The 19,202-nt window shown below is 39.3% G+C and overlaps 1 protein-coding gene and 1 long non-coding RNA gene across 2 annotated transcripts in view; both read right to left on the reverse strand.

Moving 5' to 3' along the window:
- Window positions 1–880: 880 nt before the first annotated feature.
- On the reverse strand, window positions 881–7,215 carry CDKN2AIPNL (CDKN2A interacting protein N-terminal like). Its single transcript, XM_017641949.3, has 3 exons — window positions 6,921–7,215; window positions 5,581–5,680; window positions 881–1,222 (listed from the first exon to the last, which is right to left on the reverse strand). The coding sequence occupies exons 1-3, from the start codon at window positions 7,157–7,159 to the stop codon at window positions 1,211–1,213; spliced, it is 351 nt and encodes a 116-aa protein (XP_017497438.1). The 5' UTR covers window positions 7,160–7,215; the 3' UTR covers window positions 881–1,210.
- Window positions 7,216–11,146: 3,931 nt separating this feature from the next.
- Window positions 11,147–19,202, reverse strand: part of LOC118972031 (uncharacterized) — a 38,634-nt gene continuing 30,578 nt past the window's right edge. Inside the window, exon 5 of the long non-coding RNA XR_012125048.1 lies at window positions 11,147–17,721. This is a non-coding gene — a long non-coding RNA (uncharacterized lncRNA). The remainder of the gene's footprint in view (window positions 17,722–19,202) is intronic.

The raw sequence follows: 19,202 nt of genomic DNA on the forward strand, positions 1-19,202 counted from the left end.
TTTCATCTTCCAGGGAAGGCTGGAGGTGAAAAGTTACAGACCAGACATCCTGACTTCTTCACTTGGTCCGCCCTTTGTGGTCACTATAGATCAGAGCCAGAGGCTGCACAGAGATGTGGCCATTCTAAGGTGTGCTGCCTGGCCGTGAGCCATGGGTAAGAGTCATCCCACTTCTCTGCCTCCAGACACCACACTTCCACAGTCAGTCCTCCTGTTCCACACTTCTGGTTGTTAAGTTACCTGAGTTGGCCATTAGATTAAGCTACAACAGGATCCACCGTGGTTCCCACTATTCCCAGCACCAAGCACAGGGGTGAGTTAATCTTGCTGGTTAACTGTTACACTGTTGCCCCCCTCAGTGCTGATGCCTTGAGATAAGTATCTAACAGTGGGCACTAAATAAAGAAGAGGAACAGGGAGGGGGTAAAGAACAGAAACATTAAAAATGGGGAAATTACCAGAATTTCAGAGCAAAGCAGCACTGAGCAAAAAACCAGTATTTCTCAAGGGGTATGTGCAAGGTAACTAACTACAAAATCTAGACGACCAAAGCCTCAGGTTTCCTCCAGAAAAACAGAAGGTGGGCTTTACTCAACAGAATAAGGGACCCTCTAGGGCATCTAAAAATCAGCTGGCTGCCTACAAAGCAGAAGAATCTTGTGTCAAGTTTTAAAATAAGGCGAGATGTTTTTTTGTATGTTTCATCTTTACATGAGCTGCTGGGTACCTGAGGCCTACAATTTGATTCTCACTCATCTGAAGATGAGTGTGTGTGGCAGTGGGGTACGTGGATGGGATAAACTTCAGATAGAAAAATCTGGTTTCCCTGGTGGGGATGGGTGAAGGAGGATCCAGAAAACAAAATCACACTTAGAAGATACATTGTTACAAAATCCAGATTGTAAGATTCATTACCTGCCATTTACATCAACGTAAAAAAAACAGGTATTTTAAACAAAAAGTTTGACATTCAAAAACAAAAAGCATGATTTATAAAGATATAAATATCCATGAATTTAGATAGCTACTGGAAGAATGAGACTTTTAAAAATGCCAGTGTTCACAAGACTCCCTTTCATTCTAACTGCCTCTTTCCTACGTGTTGGTAATACCAGGAGTCTTAAGAGAGCTGCTGTGGTCAATGTCACATTCACCTAAGCCTCTTTTCTAAGCCTGTATCTGATGAGGAAAATGTGATGAATCTTCTGCCTCAGCTTTGATGCTAGGGAAAAAAAAAAAAGGTTATGTAGCCATGTAGCCAGTGAATCAAATCCAAAAATTAAAATACAGCAGTGATGGAATATTTATAAACTACCCAGAGGCTCAGAAATTATTTTACTACATAGAGAAAATTCATCAAAACACTGACCATAACATCCATTTGGAAGCCAGAACTTAATTTCTTACCACCTGTGTTTTATATAAATGTTCACAATTTAAAGTGATAACAAATATTTAAAAGGTTTTAAAAACAGAATCATACAGACATTTTTATTGTTCTAAATTAAAAATAGTTGAATACAGGTAGTAATTTGTAACATTTCACCAAGTAAGGATATTTAGGAGATGTGATGATTGTATATTTTTGGATTTCACACTATTGCAAACTGTAAATGTAGGTCTTCAAATGGTAGCAAACTGAAGCAGACACATTCTTTCTGGGTACTTGAGCACTTTGGTAAATTTAAACTTGGCTTTAGACAACTTTTAAGGAGGGTGTGAAGAAATCGTTTTGGCTGTCACCTTGTGTTTTAATGGATTTCCTTAACATTTAGCAGTAGAAAATCAATCTGAGTCTTTTTAGTACTCAGTTTTCAAGGTAAGATCTATTTCCTGGCTAAGCCTGTTACTTCAGTCTTCATGAGAAATAAAAATGCAAAATTCCTCAGCAAAAGTGAAGTATAAGAAGTCTTACTCCTTTTAGAAGAATGTCGTATCACCTGAAGAAACTATCTTTAGTCCAAAGGGAAAAAGAGTCCACTAGGCCATCACAAATTTCTCCTAGGATAGACCAAGACTACAGCAGCACACAGCTGCCACTGGCTTTGCTACAGGCATGCTCTTTGACACAAGGTGTTGGCAGGTGAGTCACTCAGCAACAGACTGGCTGGTGGAGTGAGACAGCTTTTCTGGCCTCTATTTCGAAGGGATAAATGGGAAAAGAAAGGAAGCTCCGCTAATCTTATGGACTGATAATGCAAATACTTGCCACCTTAGAATCACACCTTCCAAGAGAGTAGTAGCTCCTCTCTTACCTTAGAGCTTGCCAAGACTGGGGCATAACACACAAAAAAGAACCTCATGAAATGCAACCACACTGGTTTTGTTAACTTCTCTTTGACATTTCATATATAGTCACTTTCCATACTGCCATTTTCCCTCTTGGACAAAAATGGGCCAAGCAAAATAAGTTGGCAAATTCTTTCTCTGATCCAATAATTACAGCTTCCTAGTCAGTCAATCCCCTCTCCTTAAGACAAGGCCTTGGAAATACTAACTTGGACAGTCACAGTAAAGACACCTTTCCTGAATGAGCTGTTGCTCTTTGTTAGTTATTGCTCATTAAACAATAAAGCTGCTAATAGGTGCCTAGGGATGGCTGTTAAATAATTGAGATTGTTTGCTCAATATATTTGTGTTTGAATCAAAAGAAAAATCATACACTGCTACTGTTTGACAAATACCACCTGTCAAAAACCAAAGCTCATTTCTTAGACAAAAAAAAAAAGTTGGACAGATCACAGAGATCTATTTGCCTCAAAAGTACAGAACAGAACAAATATTTTTTGTATCTTAACTTTAAAGAGCTTTGTCCCTAAGTCATCTTCACTGTCCAATCTGGAAATACTAGGTGATTCATTCCCACTTGCTGGCTATCTTTAAAACCCAACTAAACTCTCTTAATTTTAGAGCTAAGAATCAATTATGGGCAGAACTACAACAGATGTTTTCAGGTGCATGGCTCAACAGCAAGTTATTTTCTTGTCTCTGGGCTGGCAATGTTGCTTAATGTTTGCCACTATTACATGCAAACACTTCAGGCAAAAGACAAAGAACTGTGGTGAAGTCTCCAGGGCTCTACAGTAAGCTATCAGGGTGGCCTTCAATGGGGAAGGGACAGCCTTCAACACTAGACAGGTCTGTCACAGCACGAGACCAATGACTCATTCTCAGGACGGCCTGATCTAGAGGAGTCTCAGTAACTGGCAAAACTCCATACAACTTCTAAGTAACTCACTTCTCAAGATCAACGGAGTTTCACTTCCACTGGCACCCACAGTCTAAAATTAAACTTGGTTACTAAGAAAATCAGTTGTGTTTGAAGCAAGTTGAAACACGTAATCCAAAAGTGCTACAGACATACAGGCTCCCTGAAGGCTTCTTCCAGGTAGCTGGGTGCTAAGGATTACTCTGGTGGCGGAGCTGATTTCACGGGCCTCTTCTCCAGACGCTTACACTGTGCAATGACGGTGTCAAAAATAATGCCCACATTCTTGGGATTTAAGATCCCTTTACAATGTTTAACCATTTAGAGACATTCTTCCGTGCCAACACACACACTTCTTCACACTGGTGAACAATAAGGGTTAATGTTGGATGCTGCTAGGGACATGCATTCCGATTATAAAATCTTGGTCTTCCCTAGGGTTAGCAGCCTAAATACCATCAAGTGTTCTCTAATAGTCCAGCATGATTGGAGAGTACAGCTACGTACAAGACAGAAGTATAATAGAAAACTGATGTGATAAACCAGACCTTAGGGAGGACAGGATAAAAAGAAAGGAAGCTCCACTAATCTTATGGGCTGATTATTTTTTTAATGCAAATACTTGCCACTCAGGAGTGAAAAGCAAGGAAAGAAATCTTCCACAAGCAGGAAGTAAAGGCTCACGCATGAGGGGGCACTCAGGCAACCAGCACTGTCTAGGGGCCCTTTGGGCCCCAGCAACCTGAACACTCGGGAACACGGAATGTCATCAGCTCAAAGATGTTTAAAAGTTACATGAGAGCATCCAGAAAGTCACATATTCCCAATTCACATGGCTCCCTGGTTAATAGATGATTTCAAACACAAAATAGGCCCTTGAATATCAACCTGAAGCTTTTGATTTCAGGTTCAGGTTAAAAAAGGAAAACTGAAATCAAGGAGGGTGAGTGCTATTGGATTGGGGCTGAAGTACTTTCTAGTAGCTGAGGATTTGATTAGTTCCTTGATACCCTATGCAGAAGGGAATCTTCTTTTTAGACCCAACTGTGGTGATGCAAGTAAGGGCTTAACATGTTTCTGAGAGTAGAACCAAAAAAACAGGCCGGCAGCTCTGGGTGATTCTCTAGGTATGCCTATTCTAGTTAGAAGTACTAAAACTTTAGGCAGCATCTCTTCCCTCAAGAAGCTTACGATCCGCTCTAAAGAGGCCCAGGTAAAGTGCCAAAGAAGCAAAGAAACTTTGGGAGATAAAGGAGCTATTAATTCTGCTGCCTGAGGAGACCCATGCAAATGCAAAAAAAAAAGTCAGGGATTCTGAACAGCAGCTGGGATGCCACCTCCATCCTCTGAGCTTTTTTCTGACACACCCTCCATGGCCACAGCCCCAGGATGCACACGTAAGACTCTACAGGCAACAGATCACTGTGTAAAGTCCAAAGACTAAACCCTGAAGAACAGGGAAGAGCTATGATGTGGGGACATTACCCCCACCTACATGCCCATCAACAAGACAAAGGGGCCAAACAAGCCCGGTCTGGCCCTCATCCATTGGAGTAGAGAAGAGTTCGTGTTTCCAACAAGATTTTTTAATAAGTGGGAAACTTACTCTCTACCCCAGCGTTTTAAAAAGCAAGCAAAAACCTCAAAATATAATGTTCCCAGAGGAACTGTAAAGGTTGATTTTATGCATCATTTATCTTACTGTGTTGTTCTTACCTAGTTATGAAAAGGTTTCTACCAATTACAGAGAAATAGTGTTGGTGGTACAGTGGTGAGCATAGCTGCCTTCCAATTACAGAGAAATAAAAAAAGGCACTTAAATGTCCACTTATAGATGAATAGTTAAAGATGTGTATACACACACTGGAATATCAGCCATAAAAAGAATGAAATCTTGAGTTTTGTGATAACATGGACAGACCTACAGGGTATTATGTTAAGTGAACTAAATCATAGAAAGACAAATACTGTATGATTTCACTTATATGTGGGATCTAAAAAACAAAATAAATCAGCAAAACAGAAACACTCATAGATAACAGGTAAACTAAATTATCAGTGGGGTCACGTCAGAGAATGAAAAGTACAGTCTAGAGAATAGAGTCAACAAGACAACAACTATGTATGCTGGCAGACAGTAACTACACTTATTGTGGGTATCATTTTGTAATGTGTAAAATTACTGAATCACTAGGATGTACAACTGAAACTACCAGGATATTATACATCAATTATACTTCAATAACTAATTTTTAAAAAGAAAAGGCTTAGATATTTGGGATAATAAGAGCATTCAGAAAATAATATACTCTAATACAACATCATAAAGACAGGAGCCATTAACTCTATACCATTTCAAATGCACTTTTTACCTTTTTCATTAATTCACTTCTGGAAGTAAACTGTGGCAGGTCTTCTACTTCAATCCCGTCAGCCATTTCCATCACCTTGTCTAAAAGGTCTTTGTTGTAACTGCATAAAAAGTAGTTAAGATATAAACCTTGGAAGAATTACTTGTCACTGTGGGCTAACAAGAAAATGCAAGGAGCTGGACTTGTGAACTCAACTCTCAGAAGACTGATTTGATACTACAGGGTAAACTGATAAATGTGCAGCAGCAGGTAAGCTCTGGCTTTCAGATACAGAAGTGGCTCTGGGAATGCCAAAAGAACAGGTGTTTCAAGATTTGCAAAACAAAAAGATTTACAAAAAGAGAGGCACCGTACATCATGGATATGCTGTGAGGGCCAAATTCATTTTTTAAATATGTGGAATGCTGCTCTAATGAAAATATCATCTGTTCATTTGTCCAATTTTCTGATATTTGCCTAATACTGGATCCTGTGAACCAGGATTTCCCAGGGGTACCTGGAAGGCAGAAAAGATGGATGGATGCATCTGGCACTGCTTCCCCAAATGCTGTTCTAAAACTTCCAACATCTAAAAGCAAAACCAAGTGGCTTAGGACCGGAGGGTCCACGTGACCAATAAGACAGCCATAAAGGCACAGACACGGGAACAAAACCAGGTCATCTTATTATCCCAGCACAATTTCAGGTGGGGTAGAGGGGATGCCTTATCAGACACTTCAAAAACAGTCCCTTGAAAGCATCTGTTATTTTCATATGAGGAAAGGATGAAAGGAAAAAAGGCTGGTTCGTGCTAAGGGTCCAGCAGATTGGGGAGTAGGGAGAAAAAGCTAAAGGCCACACAAATTACATCCTGCATTAATGGTAAAACCCACTACTCTTGCCAGAAGCTGCGTGGCCCCATATATCCTTCCCCCATCTCAATTTCTTCAGTGTCAGTTGGGGATCTCATTTTATGTCTCTGCTCGTTTGCCACGTGGGTGAAAGGAGCTAATGGACTAAAAGTACACTCTACAAAAGTGACGGTTTGAGCTAATAATAATACAAACAACAATGGCAACTTTAGTGCCCACCGTGTATTGAGCTCTTGATGGCAACCGGTGCCACGTGTTTTCACCCTTTAATATTTCAGTCACCACAAAAACTCGTTTTACAAACATGGACACTGGGGCTCAAGGAGCTTAAGTATCATCTCTCCAGGGGGCTCGCTAGGAAATCAGCCGTAGGCCTGGCCAGGGCCGGTGGAGGTTGCGGGCGGGCTCAGCCCCGGTCGGGAGGCAGCCTAGGGGAGGGCTGTGGGTCGAAGGCAGGGACGGGGTCAGCCAGCCGGCAGGGGTCCGCACCTGCAGCCCAGGAAGAGGTGATTGGCCCAGACCATGGAAAGAGACAGCAGCTGGTCCAGGCGGCCGCCGCCGTCGGGCGGGTCGCGGTAGTCGGGCAGGTGGCGCCGGATGAACTCCATGCGGGCCTTCCACTGCTTCTCGCTCTCCGAGTAGGCGCGGAACTGCTCCGCGAAGTCGGTGGCCTGCCGCACTCCAGAGACCAGCTCCTCCACGGCCGCCGCCGCCTCGCCACCCACCATGGCGCCTTCCGCTGCTGAGGACGGGACCCGCCCGCCGCCTTCCCGACTCGCAGTGCGCCACTTGCCAGCGGCTAGAGGGGCCCCGGCGTCCGGCGTCTGCACGCAAAGACGGGCCTAGAGCGCCCTCGCGGGGCGTGGCGGCCTGGCCAGACCTGGTCCCTCTGACCTCCCACCGCCCGAGGCGCCAGGCGAGGGTCCGCTGAGACACTGCAGGGGTGGTTCTCGGTCGACCCTGCCGGGTACCGGTAGGGAAACGGGGGCCTCCAAGCACAGAGTCGCCTCCCCGCAATTAGGCAGCTGAATGCCGGCCGGAGCTGTGATGTGTCCTTGCCGAGGGGGTTCCCCAGGCTTCCGGCCCGCAGACCGACCCCCTCACTAATGAGGACTTAACATGTGTGGCTGCTGCGCCGCATCAGTGGTTGATTCCCAGAGGTCTAAACACCCTGCCCAGGTGGTGGCCCACCTTCCTAGAGCGAGTCATCAATCCAATTAAATACCTGCCAGGCCCTTTGCTAAGTGCGTGCTAAGGATGCAGTAGAGCATGCCGCCCTGCTCTAATGAACTTCACCATCTACTAGAGGAGGCACACATTAGAGAAATAACTACTCAAGTGAAAATATTCAACGCTGAAAATTTTTAATAAGGAGAGTCAGACACCATGAATAAGCAAGGGACCTGATACAGACTTGGGGTACACGGAAATGACGCCCGGGAGCTGAGGGTTGCTTAACTTAACTCTTAGAGAATTTACTTACAGAGACAAGATCAGCTTTCCTCCCTCATCCTTTTTTTTAAAACATCTTTATTTAGATACAATTCACATACCATAAATTTCTCCCATTTAATGTATATAATTCAATGGTTTTAATGTATTCGCAGATATGTGCAACCATCAACACAATACAGAACGTTTTCATCACCCCCTAAGCAAACCCCATATCCATTAGCAATTTTTTCTTATTGCCTCCAGCCTCTGGCAACAACTTTTTTTTTTTTTTTTGCATATGGTTGTCTAATTTTGCCTGTTTTGTCTCTATGGATTTCCTTCTCTGGACATTTAACATAAATGGAATAATACAATAATACAATAGGGAACCTATTAGATCAATGATTTCTCAAGGCCAATGAGGCTGAAGTGATTTCTCAGTTACTGTACTTGAGTGCTTCCAAGGATTGGAAACTCACCACTCACAAAGAAGCTCTTCCGTCTCAGTTGGGTTTTGCTACCTGACCCTAGAACAGACAGCAGAGTGACGCCAGCTCACCTGCTCATTTCCTATGCATACAACCATTCTGGCTCCTTCCAACATCTTTTGTGACTAGTCTTATGTGACTAGCTCTTTCACTTGTTTTCACTTGAAAACAACAATGTTTTCAAAGTTTATCCATGTTGTAGCATGAATCACTACTTCCTTTTTATGGTCAAATAACATTACATTGTATGGATATACCTCACTCTGTTTTAACCATTCATCAGTTGCTGAATAGTTGGATTGTTTCTGCATTTTGGCTATTAAGAATAATGTTGATATGAACATTCATGTAAAGTTTCGGTGCGGACATGTTTTCAGTTTATTTGACTATATAGTGAATTACTGGATCTAAATGTTCAACTTTTTGAGAAACAGACATTGTTTTCCATAGCATCTGCACCATTCTGCATTCCCACTAGCAATTTATGAGGGCTCCAATTTCTCTACATCTTTGCCAACACTTACTATTTTCCCTTTTTTGATTACAGCTATATTAGTGGGTACAAAGTTGTACCTCATTGTGGTTTTGTTTTGTATTTCCCTAAAGACTAATGATGTTGAGCATCTTCCACGTGTTCATTAGTGTTTATATGCTTTCTTTGGAGAAATATATATTCAGATCTCATGCCCTTTTTTAAAAGAAAGTATGTTTTAAAGCAATTTTAGTGTCAGCAAACTGAGCAGTAAATACAGAGAGTTTCCATATATCTCTTCTTCCTCCTCCCCCCACATACACATAGCCTCTGAATTATCAGTATCTCCCACCAGGGTGGTACATTTTTTACACTGACACATCCTTATCATCCAAAGTCCATAGCTGACAGTAGGGTTCACTCTTGGCGTTGTATATTCTATGGATTTTGAAAATGTATAATGACATGTACCCACCATTATAGGATCATACAGAATAGTTATACTGCCCTAGACATCTTAACAGTGTCTTTTGAAAAGTAAAAGTTTTACATTTTGATGAGATCCAATTTATTTTTTCTTTTATAAGTGATGCTTTTTGGTCCTATCTAAGAAATCTTTGTCTAACCCAATGACATAAGATTTTCTGTATTTTTTCTGGACGTTTACAGTTTTAGGTTTTACATGTAGGTCTAGGATTCATTTCAAGTTAATTTTTGTATGTGATGCAAGATAATGGGCTGTCAAGAGTGATAAAGGATATAATATCTTACCCTACTTGCAGACTAACAAGTTACCGTGCCACAGTTTCGATGGCTGCTGGCAAAAGACATAAGACTCTTAAGGCAGAGAGAAAGGACTTTATGACTCACAGCAGAGCAAGCAGGATGAGTTTCATGTTTGCATTTGTTCCCCTTGTCCCCTAAGTGCCACAGGGGCTATGCCGAAGGTCCCAGGTGGATGAAGTACAGACAGGTACAGTGGGTTTGTATCACAGCTGAGGAACCCCAAGCTTAAGGAGCATCAATCTTTTATAAAGGACTGCAAGCAAACCTGCCCAACCTTTGCCCCAGAGCGTTACATTATCTTTTTTATCTGGACAGTAAACAAACTTACCCTTTGCTCTGAAAGTAGACACTATCTCTAGGCTGTCTCAAGGGCAAACATCCTTGAAAAAGCAGTCTGAAACAAAAAGGCAGTGAGTGTCTAACTCTTAAGAAGTGCAGATACATTAGAGACCCATGGAGAATTGTCTCCCAAAATAGGTTGAAATTATTATTATTTTGCATATGGTTGTCTAACTGATCCAGTACAATTTGTTGAAAAGGCTATTCTTTTTCCATTCAATTACCTTGATACCTCTGTCAAAAATCGATGAACTATGTATGTGTGAGTCTGTTTCTGGACATTCTCTTCTGTTCCATTGATTTATGTGTCTGTCTTTCTACCAATACCATACTATGTTGATTACTGTAGCTCAGGAGTTAGCAAGCTTTTTCTATAAAGGATGAGCTGTATATCATTCCTGTGTCATACTTTTCTTTCTTTCTTCAACCATTTAAAAATGTAGAAAGCATTTTTAGCTTGTGGGCAATACAAAACAGACTGCAGCTAGATTTGGCCCATGGGACATGATTTGCCAACCTCTGCTATAGTTTTATAATAAGTCTCCAGATCATTTGAGTCCTATGACTATGTTCTTTTACAAGGTGTATTGACTGTTTTAGTCTATTGCTTTTCAGTACAGACTTCAGCATTAGTGTATCAGTTTCTAGAACCATTTGGGAAAAATTAACATCTTAACAATAATGAAACTTCCAATCCATAAACACAGTATATCTCTCCATTTATTTAGGTCTTCCTGTTGTGATACATTTTTAAATCTATTGAAACATTAGATTTATACACATATTTACCATTTTATTTATTCTTCATTCCTTTTCTATCTCTTACTTTCCATCTGGTTTCATTTTTCTTCTACCTGAAAATTTTGTTAGCATGCCCTTTAATACAGATGTACTGGTGGAAAACTCACTTTTTAAAAAAATTAAACTATCATTGATATAAAATCTTATGATGTTTTCACATACATAAAACAGTGGTTCAACATTCACCCATGTTATCAAGCCCTCACCCCCTCCATTGCAGTCACTGTCTGTCAACATAGTATGATGTTATGGAGTCATTAATTGCATCCTCCATTCTGTACAGCCGTCCCAGTGACCTACCTATGTTGTGACTGCCATGTACAGTCTGCGATGTGTAGTGCCCCTTAATCCTCTTCTCCCTCCCCACCCACCCTCCAGAACCCTTCCCCTTTGGTAACCACTAGTCCCTTCTCGGTGTTTATGAGTCTACTGATCATTTTGCTCTTTCTGTTTTGCTTTGTTGTTATACACCACAAATGAGGGAAATCATTTAGTACTTGTCTTTCTCTGCCTGGCTTATTTCACTGAGCATAATGCCCTCTAGCTCCATCCATGTTGTTGCAAATGGTAGGATTTCTTTTCTTTTTATGGCTGAATGATATTCCATTGTGTATATGTACCACCTCTGCTTTATCCATTCATCTACTGATGGACACTTAGGTTGCTTCCATATCTTGGCTATTGTAAATAGTGCAGCAGTAAACATAGGGGTGTATATGCCTTTTTGAATTAAGGATTTTGTTCTCTTCAGGTAAATTCCTAGGAGTGGAATGACTAGGTCAAATGGTATTTCTATTTTTAATTTTGAGGAACCTCCATATTGCTTTCCACAGCAGTTGAACCAATTTACATTCTTACAAACAGTGTAGAAGTGTTCCCTTTTCTCCACATCCTCACCAGCATTTGTTGTTTCTTGTCTTTTGGAAAGCAGCCATCCTAACTCGTGTGAGACATCTCATTGTAGTTTTTATATTTGCATTTCCCTGATGATTAGCGATGTGGAGCAAGCTCACTTTTTGTTAACCTGAAAATGACTTTATTTTGCCTTCTGTATGAGTTAAACAGTTGCATAATAAATTTCTCCAAAAGCTAGTGACTTAAAACTGTAAACATTTATTGTCTCAGACTATTGTGAGTTAGGAATTCAGGAGTGGTTTAGCTGGATGGTTCTGGCTCAGGGTCTCTATGAGGCTTCAATACATTTGCTGACAGTTGCTTCATTTATGTGAAGGCTTGTTCAGGGCTAGCAGAGCCACCTTTAAGACAGCTCATTCACATGGCTGTTTGCCACAGTCTGTTTCTCACTACGTGGGCCTCTCCACAGGGTTAGTTCAATGCCCTCGCATGGCAAAGGTCTTCCTTCAGAATAAGCAAACCAAGAGAGAGCAAGGCAGAAGCCACAATATCTTTTATGACCTGGACTTTTAGGTCACATACCATCACTTCTAACTTATTCTGTTCATTAGAATACATCAGTAAGTCCAGACACATTCAAGGGCAAGAGAATGAGGCTCCATCTTTTGGGTGGAGTGTCAAAGAATTTATGAGACTATTTTAAGCCACCAAACTTTCCTTTCTTTTCATTTCCTTTTCTCTTCTCTTCTTTTTCCTCTTCTTCCTTCTCTTTCTTCCTCTTCTTCCACTTTCTGCTCCTTCTCTTTTCTCCTCTTAAGATTATCTTCTAGAGCATTCCTCACCAATTCTTTTGATCATGGAGCTAGAAATCTCAAAATAATTCTAGAAGATAGTCTTGAAAAGAATCTAGAATGTTTCTCTTCAATTCTTTTAGCATTAATTTATTTCTTATGTCTACATGACATTGGTTACTAAGTTTAACATACCCTGTATATTAGTGTCTCTATTATTTCCCTGTTAAGTAAACTGTTCTTTTCTATCGAAAAAAACATACTTTTCCATTCTGAGGAAGTATCCATTGGTTCTCATTTTACTGAATTTTTAAATCAAGAATAAGTATATGATTTTATCACATGCATTTTCACTATTTATAATTTATAAGATTTTTTTAATTTAGAACTATTAATATGATGATTTATATTAGTAGATTTTCTAATATTGGAACTTATATCCATTCCTAGAATAAACTCCATTTGGTCACAATATATTATTCTTTCAGTATGCTTTTGGATTCTGTTTGCTAAGATTTTAATTAGGATTTTTGCATATTTATAAATGAGGTGGCCTATTTTTTTCTTTATTCTTGCAGTCATTATACATTGTGGTATCAATGTACTTATATTTGCTTTATGAAAAGAACTTGTAAGTTTTTTATTTTTTTCTAGGCTATGGAGCATGTTAAAAGTCACTGTAACCATCTGTTCTTTAAAGGTTACTAATTTGTAGAATGACGCTGTAAAACAATGGTCCTAGTGTTTCGTCATTTCTTTTGTGGTAAGAAGGGTAACTATTTGACAAATTACTTTGACAAAGGCATTAAATTTATTTTATTATTATTTATCATAATTCATATATCTGTATATTACATTTATGCATGGTATTATTTATTTTATTAAAGTTATTTGGAAAACTGTTTTATGCAAACTGGTCTATTTTGGTTTTCTATCTTTAGTTTTCTGATAAACTTGTATGTTTATGTAGGTTTTTTATATTATTTTTCTAGCTTTTTGACTACCTATTTATTTATCTTTCTTTCATTTGTGTTGATATCATTATTTAAGGCTATGCATTTTCCTTTGAGTACTACTTTAACTGTATTTATATATCCTTCCAAATGTTCATTTTTATTGTTTTCTAGAAATTTTTCAATTTTAAATTTGTATTTTCTCTTTTATCATGAGTTATTTAATATAGACTCCCTCTGCCACACACACACACACACAAATAGGAAGGCACTTTTTGTTTGTTTTCTGAATGTTATAAGTGTAATTTATTATTTATTCTATAATACATTATTAATTACAATTATCAATATATAGTTAATAATAAAACATTCTATAATAATATCATTTATTCTATAAATAATATAGAATGCCATCTGTATTATTTTTACTGTGAGAATTTAATGAGATCTGGCTTGTAGCCTAACATATAATCTTGTGTGTGTGTGTGTGTGTGTGTGTGTGTGTATGTATACAAATATTCCAGAGCACTTGAAAAGAAAGTATATTCTCTATTCTCAGGACATAATGTTTGATGAATATCAATATCATCTACCTTTTTTATTTTGTTGTTTGGACTTCTACATCCTCATTTAATTTTGACTACTTGATCTGTTTTGAACTGGGAAAGGTGAATCAAAGTCTTCTAAGATTAGTGTGTTTGTCTAAATCTCCTTGCATTTCTGTAGTTTCAATTACATGCAAGTTCCTGTTGTATTATTTGGTGCAGAGATATTCATAAATTTTCATGGTGAATTGTAGCCCTCAGGATTAAGAAGTACTTCCCTTTATCTTGTTTACGGCTTTTTTTGTCCTGAATTCTATGTTGTCAGATATTAAGCCTTTTAATGTTTGTATTTTTCTGGTGTGCCATTGTGTGTGTGTGTGTGTATCCTTTCATTATTAACCTTTCTGAATCATTTGGTCTTAGATGTATACAGCCTAGAGTTGGATTGGGCTTTGTTATCTATTTTGAAAACAATTTTAAAAATAGATGAGTTAAACCCATTTATATTTATTGAGATGACAGAAATATTTGGTCTCCATTATGTCATATTGTTTCATGTTATATTTTCATTATGTACCTTTTATTTGCCCATTTTCTTAATGTAGTTTTCATATTTAGGAAGGTTTGTATTTTGTTCTAGAAGTTACCTTTGTAAAATACCCTTTATCCACTCTATTTTGGGACTGTATTTTAATGAGCCGTAATAAAATTATCTTGTGATCTTATCCTCTTTCCCTCACCCCTCTTTCATTATCCAGTCAATAGAATTATCAATCCTAGTGTTTATGTTAAATATGCTTAAGCTTCTACTTAATCTGAAAACATAAAACACTATCACTGAGCTCCTTCTTATTCCCAACTTCTCTTTCTCTTCTGCAGTTTTTTGTTAGTAATAAGAAATTTCTAAGTATTAAACTATTTCTAAGTATTAACATCTACATTCTGATCTGTCACCCTAATTTCTATTTGCTTTATTCTTATTTCTGCAGTTAAATACAGTGAGTACTCAAGGAAGGACCCTTTATCCTGATTCCTCAGGCTTGCTCACAGATGTTGACATTGCTGTCCTAGGCTTCTAGGGGGCGGTTCCTCAGCAAGGGCTCATGGGACTAACATTCTCTGATTTCTTAGAGGTTTTTCAATGTTTGTCTATCAACTTCATACTTGAAGATCAGTTGGGTTAGAGAGAAGTCTTGGCCTCTACTTTCCTTCTTTTAAGTGTCTTGTAGGTGTTTCTGCACTGTTTGTGATAGTACCTGTTGCCCTGGAGCAGTGGTGGAGGGGTGGAGAAGTGGGGCCCAGGGAGCTTTCTCTGTTGCGACAGTGACTGACCCTTAATCATGGCCCCTATGAGAAGTCACCTCTTCTCTGGATTTTAGAGCTTGGTTGAAGAGAGCTTCTCTGTCCATCTCCTTCCCCGATTTCTTTATAACTTTTGTTTCTAAGAGAAGTTGAAAAGTTTTTATATTTAAAAGTTTGAGTTAAGAGTTTTAAAAGCTTTATTTTTCCCAGTGCTTTCCAAGATTTTCCATCAACCCCAGCAATCTTTGTTCAATTTAGTCCCTGTTCTCAGTTCTCTTTCACAGCAGGGTCCTCCCCTTCTGGAAGGGAAAACTGCTGGGGATTTCTGAGCTCTCTGAGGCTCCACATTCTCTCCTCACTCAATTTTTCACCAGGTGCCCTGCTCTTTTTCACCATGGCAGCTCTTAACAACACTTGGGAGGTTGCAGTTTTCTCCAGGCTTCACCAAATACATAGTTGGCAGGTTTATTGTCCTTGTTGAGTGTGCGGCGATTCAGAACTAAATCTCTATCATGTTCTTTCTGAATTAGAACATTCTCCCATTTTTAAATTATACTAAAAATTTTAATAACTGTGACTGTGATTTATCCTTTCATCTAAACTTCTATGAACATCCAGTTCTTTTTTTTCCTTCTAATAAATTCCTAGAAATAGAATTCCTCATTCAAAAGAGCATGCACACTTTAAAGTTTTCACTATGTTTTACCCAAGTACCCTCTACCTAAGTTTCCACACCTACCAGCCACAGGCTTCCTCTTTAAAGCCAGTGAATAGTTACTGCAATTACTGCTCTCACAGTCCTTAATTTCTGGATTCTTTTAAGCAAAACTTTCCTTCTCTTTGTGCAACCCTCACTTTGTGGCTCGTGCTCTACAGAAAGAAGACCCCAGCCCAGATGCCCTGGCATAGAGACATGGGCTGGAAAAGCACCTAGTCCTTATTCATCCTCCAGCACTCTTAGCTCTTCTGGTCTGATTTTGGTCTTGAAAAGGGGGTCTACTCCTTCCAGGTGAAAACATCCCTGGAAATGGCTCAAGGAGCCTCCTAGTGGGCCATTAGGTGAAAGCACTGACCATGGATCCCAGGGTTTCTCTTCTCTTCTACATAACAAAAACATAAACTTTTAAATAATTTTTTTAATTGCATAAATTTAAAGATCTAATCGGCTTTATTAATCAATTCATGAATCAGGCAGCACCCCATCTAGCAAGTAGGAGGGAGATCCACTGAATTGAAAAGAAGAAAAGGTTTTTAAAAGTAGGGAGTGGAAAAAAAGAAATTATTAGTAGAGAATCCATTGTTTTAGGCAACGTCACCCTCCTAAGGGGAAGGGAAGGGGTGTATCAGTAAATTTCCTAGTGCTGACTAGGAAATTCCATGTTGACTGGGTAAAGGTTACATTCCTGGTGGGTCTGGAACTGCAATCAGGTTAGGTATTAAGTCTTGGTTTGCTGATGGAGGACTATTAACATGAGTGACTCCATCTTTGGGCTGTGGTTTCTTTCTAACACTTCCCACCACAGGAGCAAGCTGAGCAAGTAACCTAAATTCATAGTGGTCCTGGAAGCTCAAGGGGGAAAAAAGTACCTATTTTCCTTCCATATATGACAAAATGTTCTAAAATAGCCAAATAGACAGGATAAAAGGCATTGTTCTCGCCCATCCTGCCTTGGAAAAGCTGAAAATGCAGGTGCATTAAGAAATATCAAATGGGAAGACCTCCAGGAGATCTTTGAGCTGGCTTCCTCACATCTGCAGAGAAAGATTTTCCTAGCCAAAGGCTAAGAAACATTAAAAGCTCGGAAACCTTGGGATCCACAGCTCTTAAAGAAGTATCTAAATTCTGAACATTCCTCTCTTAGGGTTTCTCCTGTGTCCTGACTCATCAACAGCATAGGGCTCTCACAAGGACAAATAATATGCAAAACTTTTTTTAGTCTACTTGTGATAATTACCTCAATTTAACATCACAATGCAGTGGAATTACATTCCCCAAAAGCCTCCTACTGCAGGAAAGTTACCCTGATTAAAGGTAGTACTGATGGAAATCAGGTTAGCTTCTGTTCTGCAGAAGTTTGTCTGTTAATCCATTATTTCTATCAATATGAGATGGCATTTCTGTATCAAGATCCATGAATGTTTTAACCTGTTGTAAAGGAAAGCTTAAGATTTTTTTTCTATTGAATTGGACAAGTCTTCTCTCTGCCAGAAACCTTTAAAATTGATGTTCTTTTAACAGTAGTCAAGTGGCTGCTTTTACCTAACTGAATGGATGTTCAGCATTCAGATCACAGAAAGTTACAGTTCTTCGTTATTTTGTTTGCCTCGTGCTATCCCAGGAGTTCGGTCTGAGTGCCTTATTTAAAGCACAGCATCGATGAAACTAAAGTGCTCACAAAGAAGGCGATGGAGAAGGGGAGCTGGAAACGAGGTTACGTAGGAGCAGAGGACACGCTGGAGAGGCCCTAGGACTGTCTTCAGATCGTTGAAGGGCGTTTTGTAGAAGACGGCTCATTCTTCATCACTTTTCAAGGCAGACATAAGGCCAAAGAGTAAAAGTTATACCAAGTCAGATTTCTTCTTTAAATAGAATAACTTTAAACAATTAAAGCTGTCTGAAAAATACAAAATATTTCCTTGGGTTGAACTAAGCTCCCAGTCATCTCACACCTACAATAAATTCATGATTGAATTGGATACATAATTAAATATTTCCTAACTTAAAAAAAAATGTTTTTAGAAAGCCTTGAAAATGTTTAAGCAAAGCAAACTCTTTTGTTATTCTGACCACTAGTTTTATAGAATAGGCTAATTATTTTAATCCCAATTGGATTTCTGAAATATGTTGCCTGCCCGGCTGCAGTTGACATCTGCTAACATAAGGAATAGCTAAACAACACGAATACTTTATATTTGTGTTCTTCCTCATTTTTAAATATATAAATTTTAGCTTTTTATTTCTCTTTATACATTTATGTATATGTATTTCCCAATTATATATATATGTGTGTGTATGTATGTGTGCATAAAAAATAATGAAATATGTATATGTATAAAATCATCTCTATATATTCCAAAGATGATTTGAGCTTTCTGGACTTGATACCAGGGTTCTTGTTTGTGGAGCCAAAGAATGAGCTTCACAAACAGTCAAGGTAGGAGAGCAAGGTACAGGCTTTTATTTAGAGATAAAGTGAAAGGACAGAGCTCCCGGGTCACGCCAGGAGGGGACAAAGAGTCTGTAGTGGTGCGTTGTCTAGGGGGTTTTATAGGCAGTGGAGGATTTTTCAAGAACATGAAGAAACTTAGGGGTGGGGACTTGTTAAGTGGTCCCTGAATATTAAAAATTAACTTAACATAAGGAATTTCCTGCCTTGATTTTTCTCTGGGACACCGGTGCCTGGGTCAGGAGCATATCAAAAGGCCGCCTGCTCAGCCCCCAAGGTGGGCTGAGGTATTGTCTACTTGCTAAAGAGTCCTGCCTCTTGAACTTCCTGGGTGTTAAAATGCAATCTTATCTTTAAGATGGAATTCTTCCTACCTTTTACCCTGCCGTCTACAGCTGGGTCTGCAGCTAAGTTAGTTATTCAGTTGGCAGAATTACCTCGTCAGATCTGAAGGAGGAAAGACAGCACACAGGCCTGGGCCTTTTAGTATGCTAAAGTGAATCTTACACATGGTTACAAATGATTAGCATAATAAAACATGTGCTACCCTTCTTTATCTGGGGAACATTAACTGATCTCACTGAAGAATGATTCTAGAGCTCAATGTTTAACATAGAGTTTTAGCAGGGGGGGTTTCCTTGCGTGTAGTTACATTGCTCAGACTGCAGATATCCCGCCCTGCCCCCTCCGGAGGCCCTCACCCTACTCTGACTACATCTATGGTCCCTGTCTCAGACTCACATATCTTTAGTATTCTGTTAACCTCAAAAAAGTTTCCCTAGTGCAAAAGGGAGAAAATGATGACATTCCTACCATTCATTTGTTAGTGGTGGTAGAG

This window comes from Manis javanica, chromosome 14 (assembly GCF_040802235.1).
Source record: "Manis javanica isolate MJ-LG chromosome 14, MJ_LKY, whole genome shotgun sequence".
Classification (NCBI taxonomy): Eukaryota; Metazoa; Chordata; class Mammalia; order Pholidota; family Manidae; genus Manis; species Manis javanica.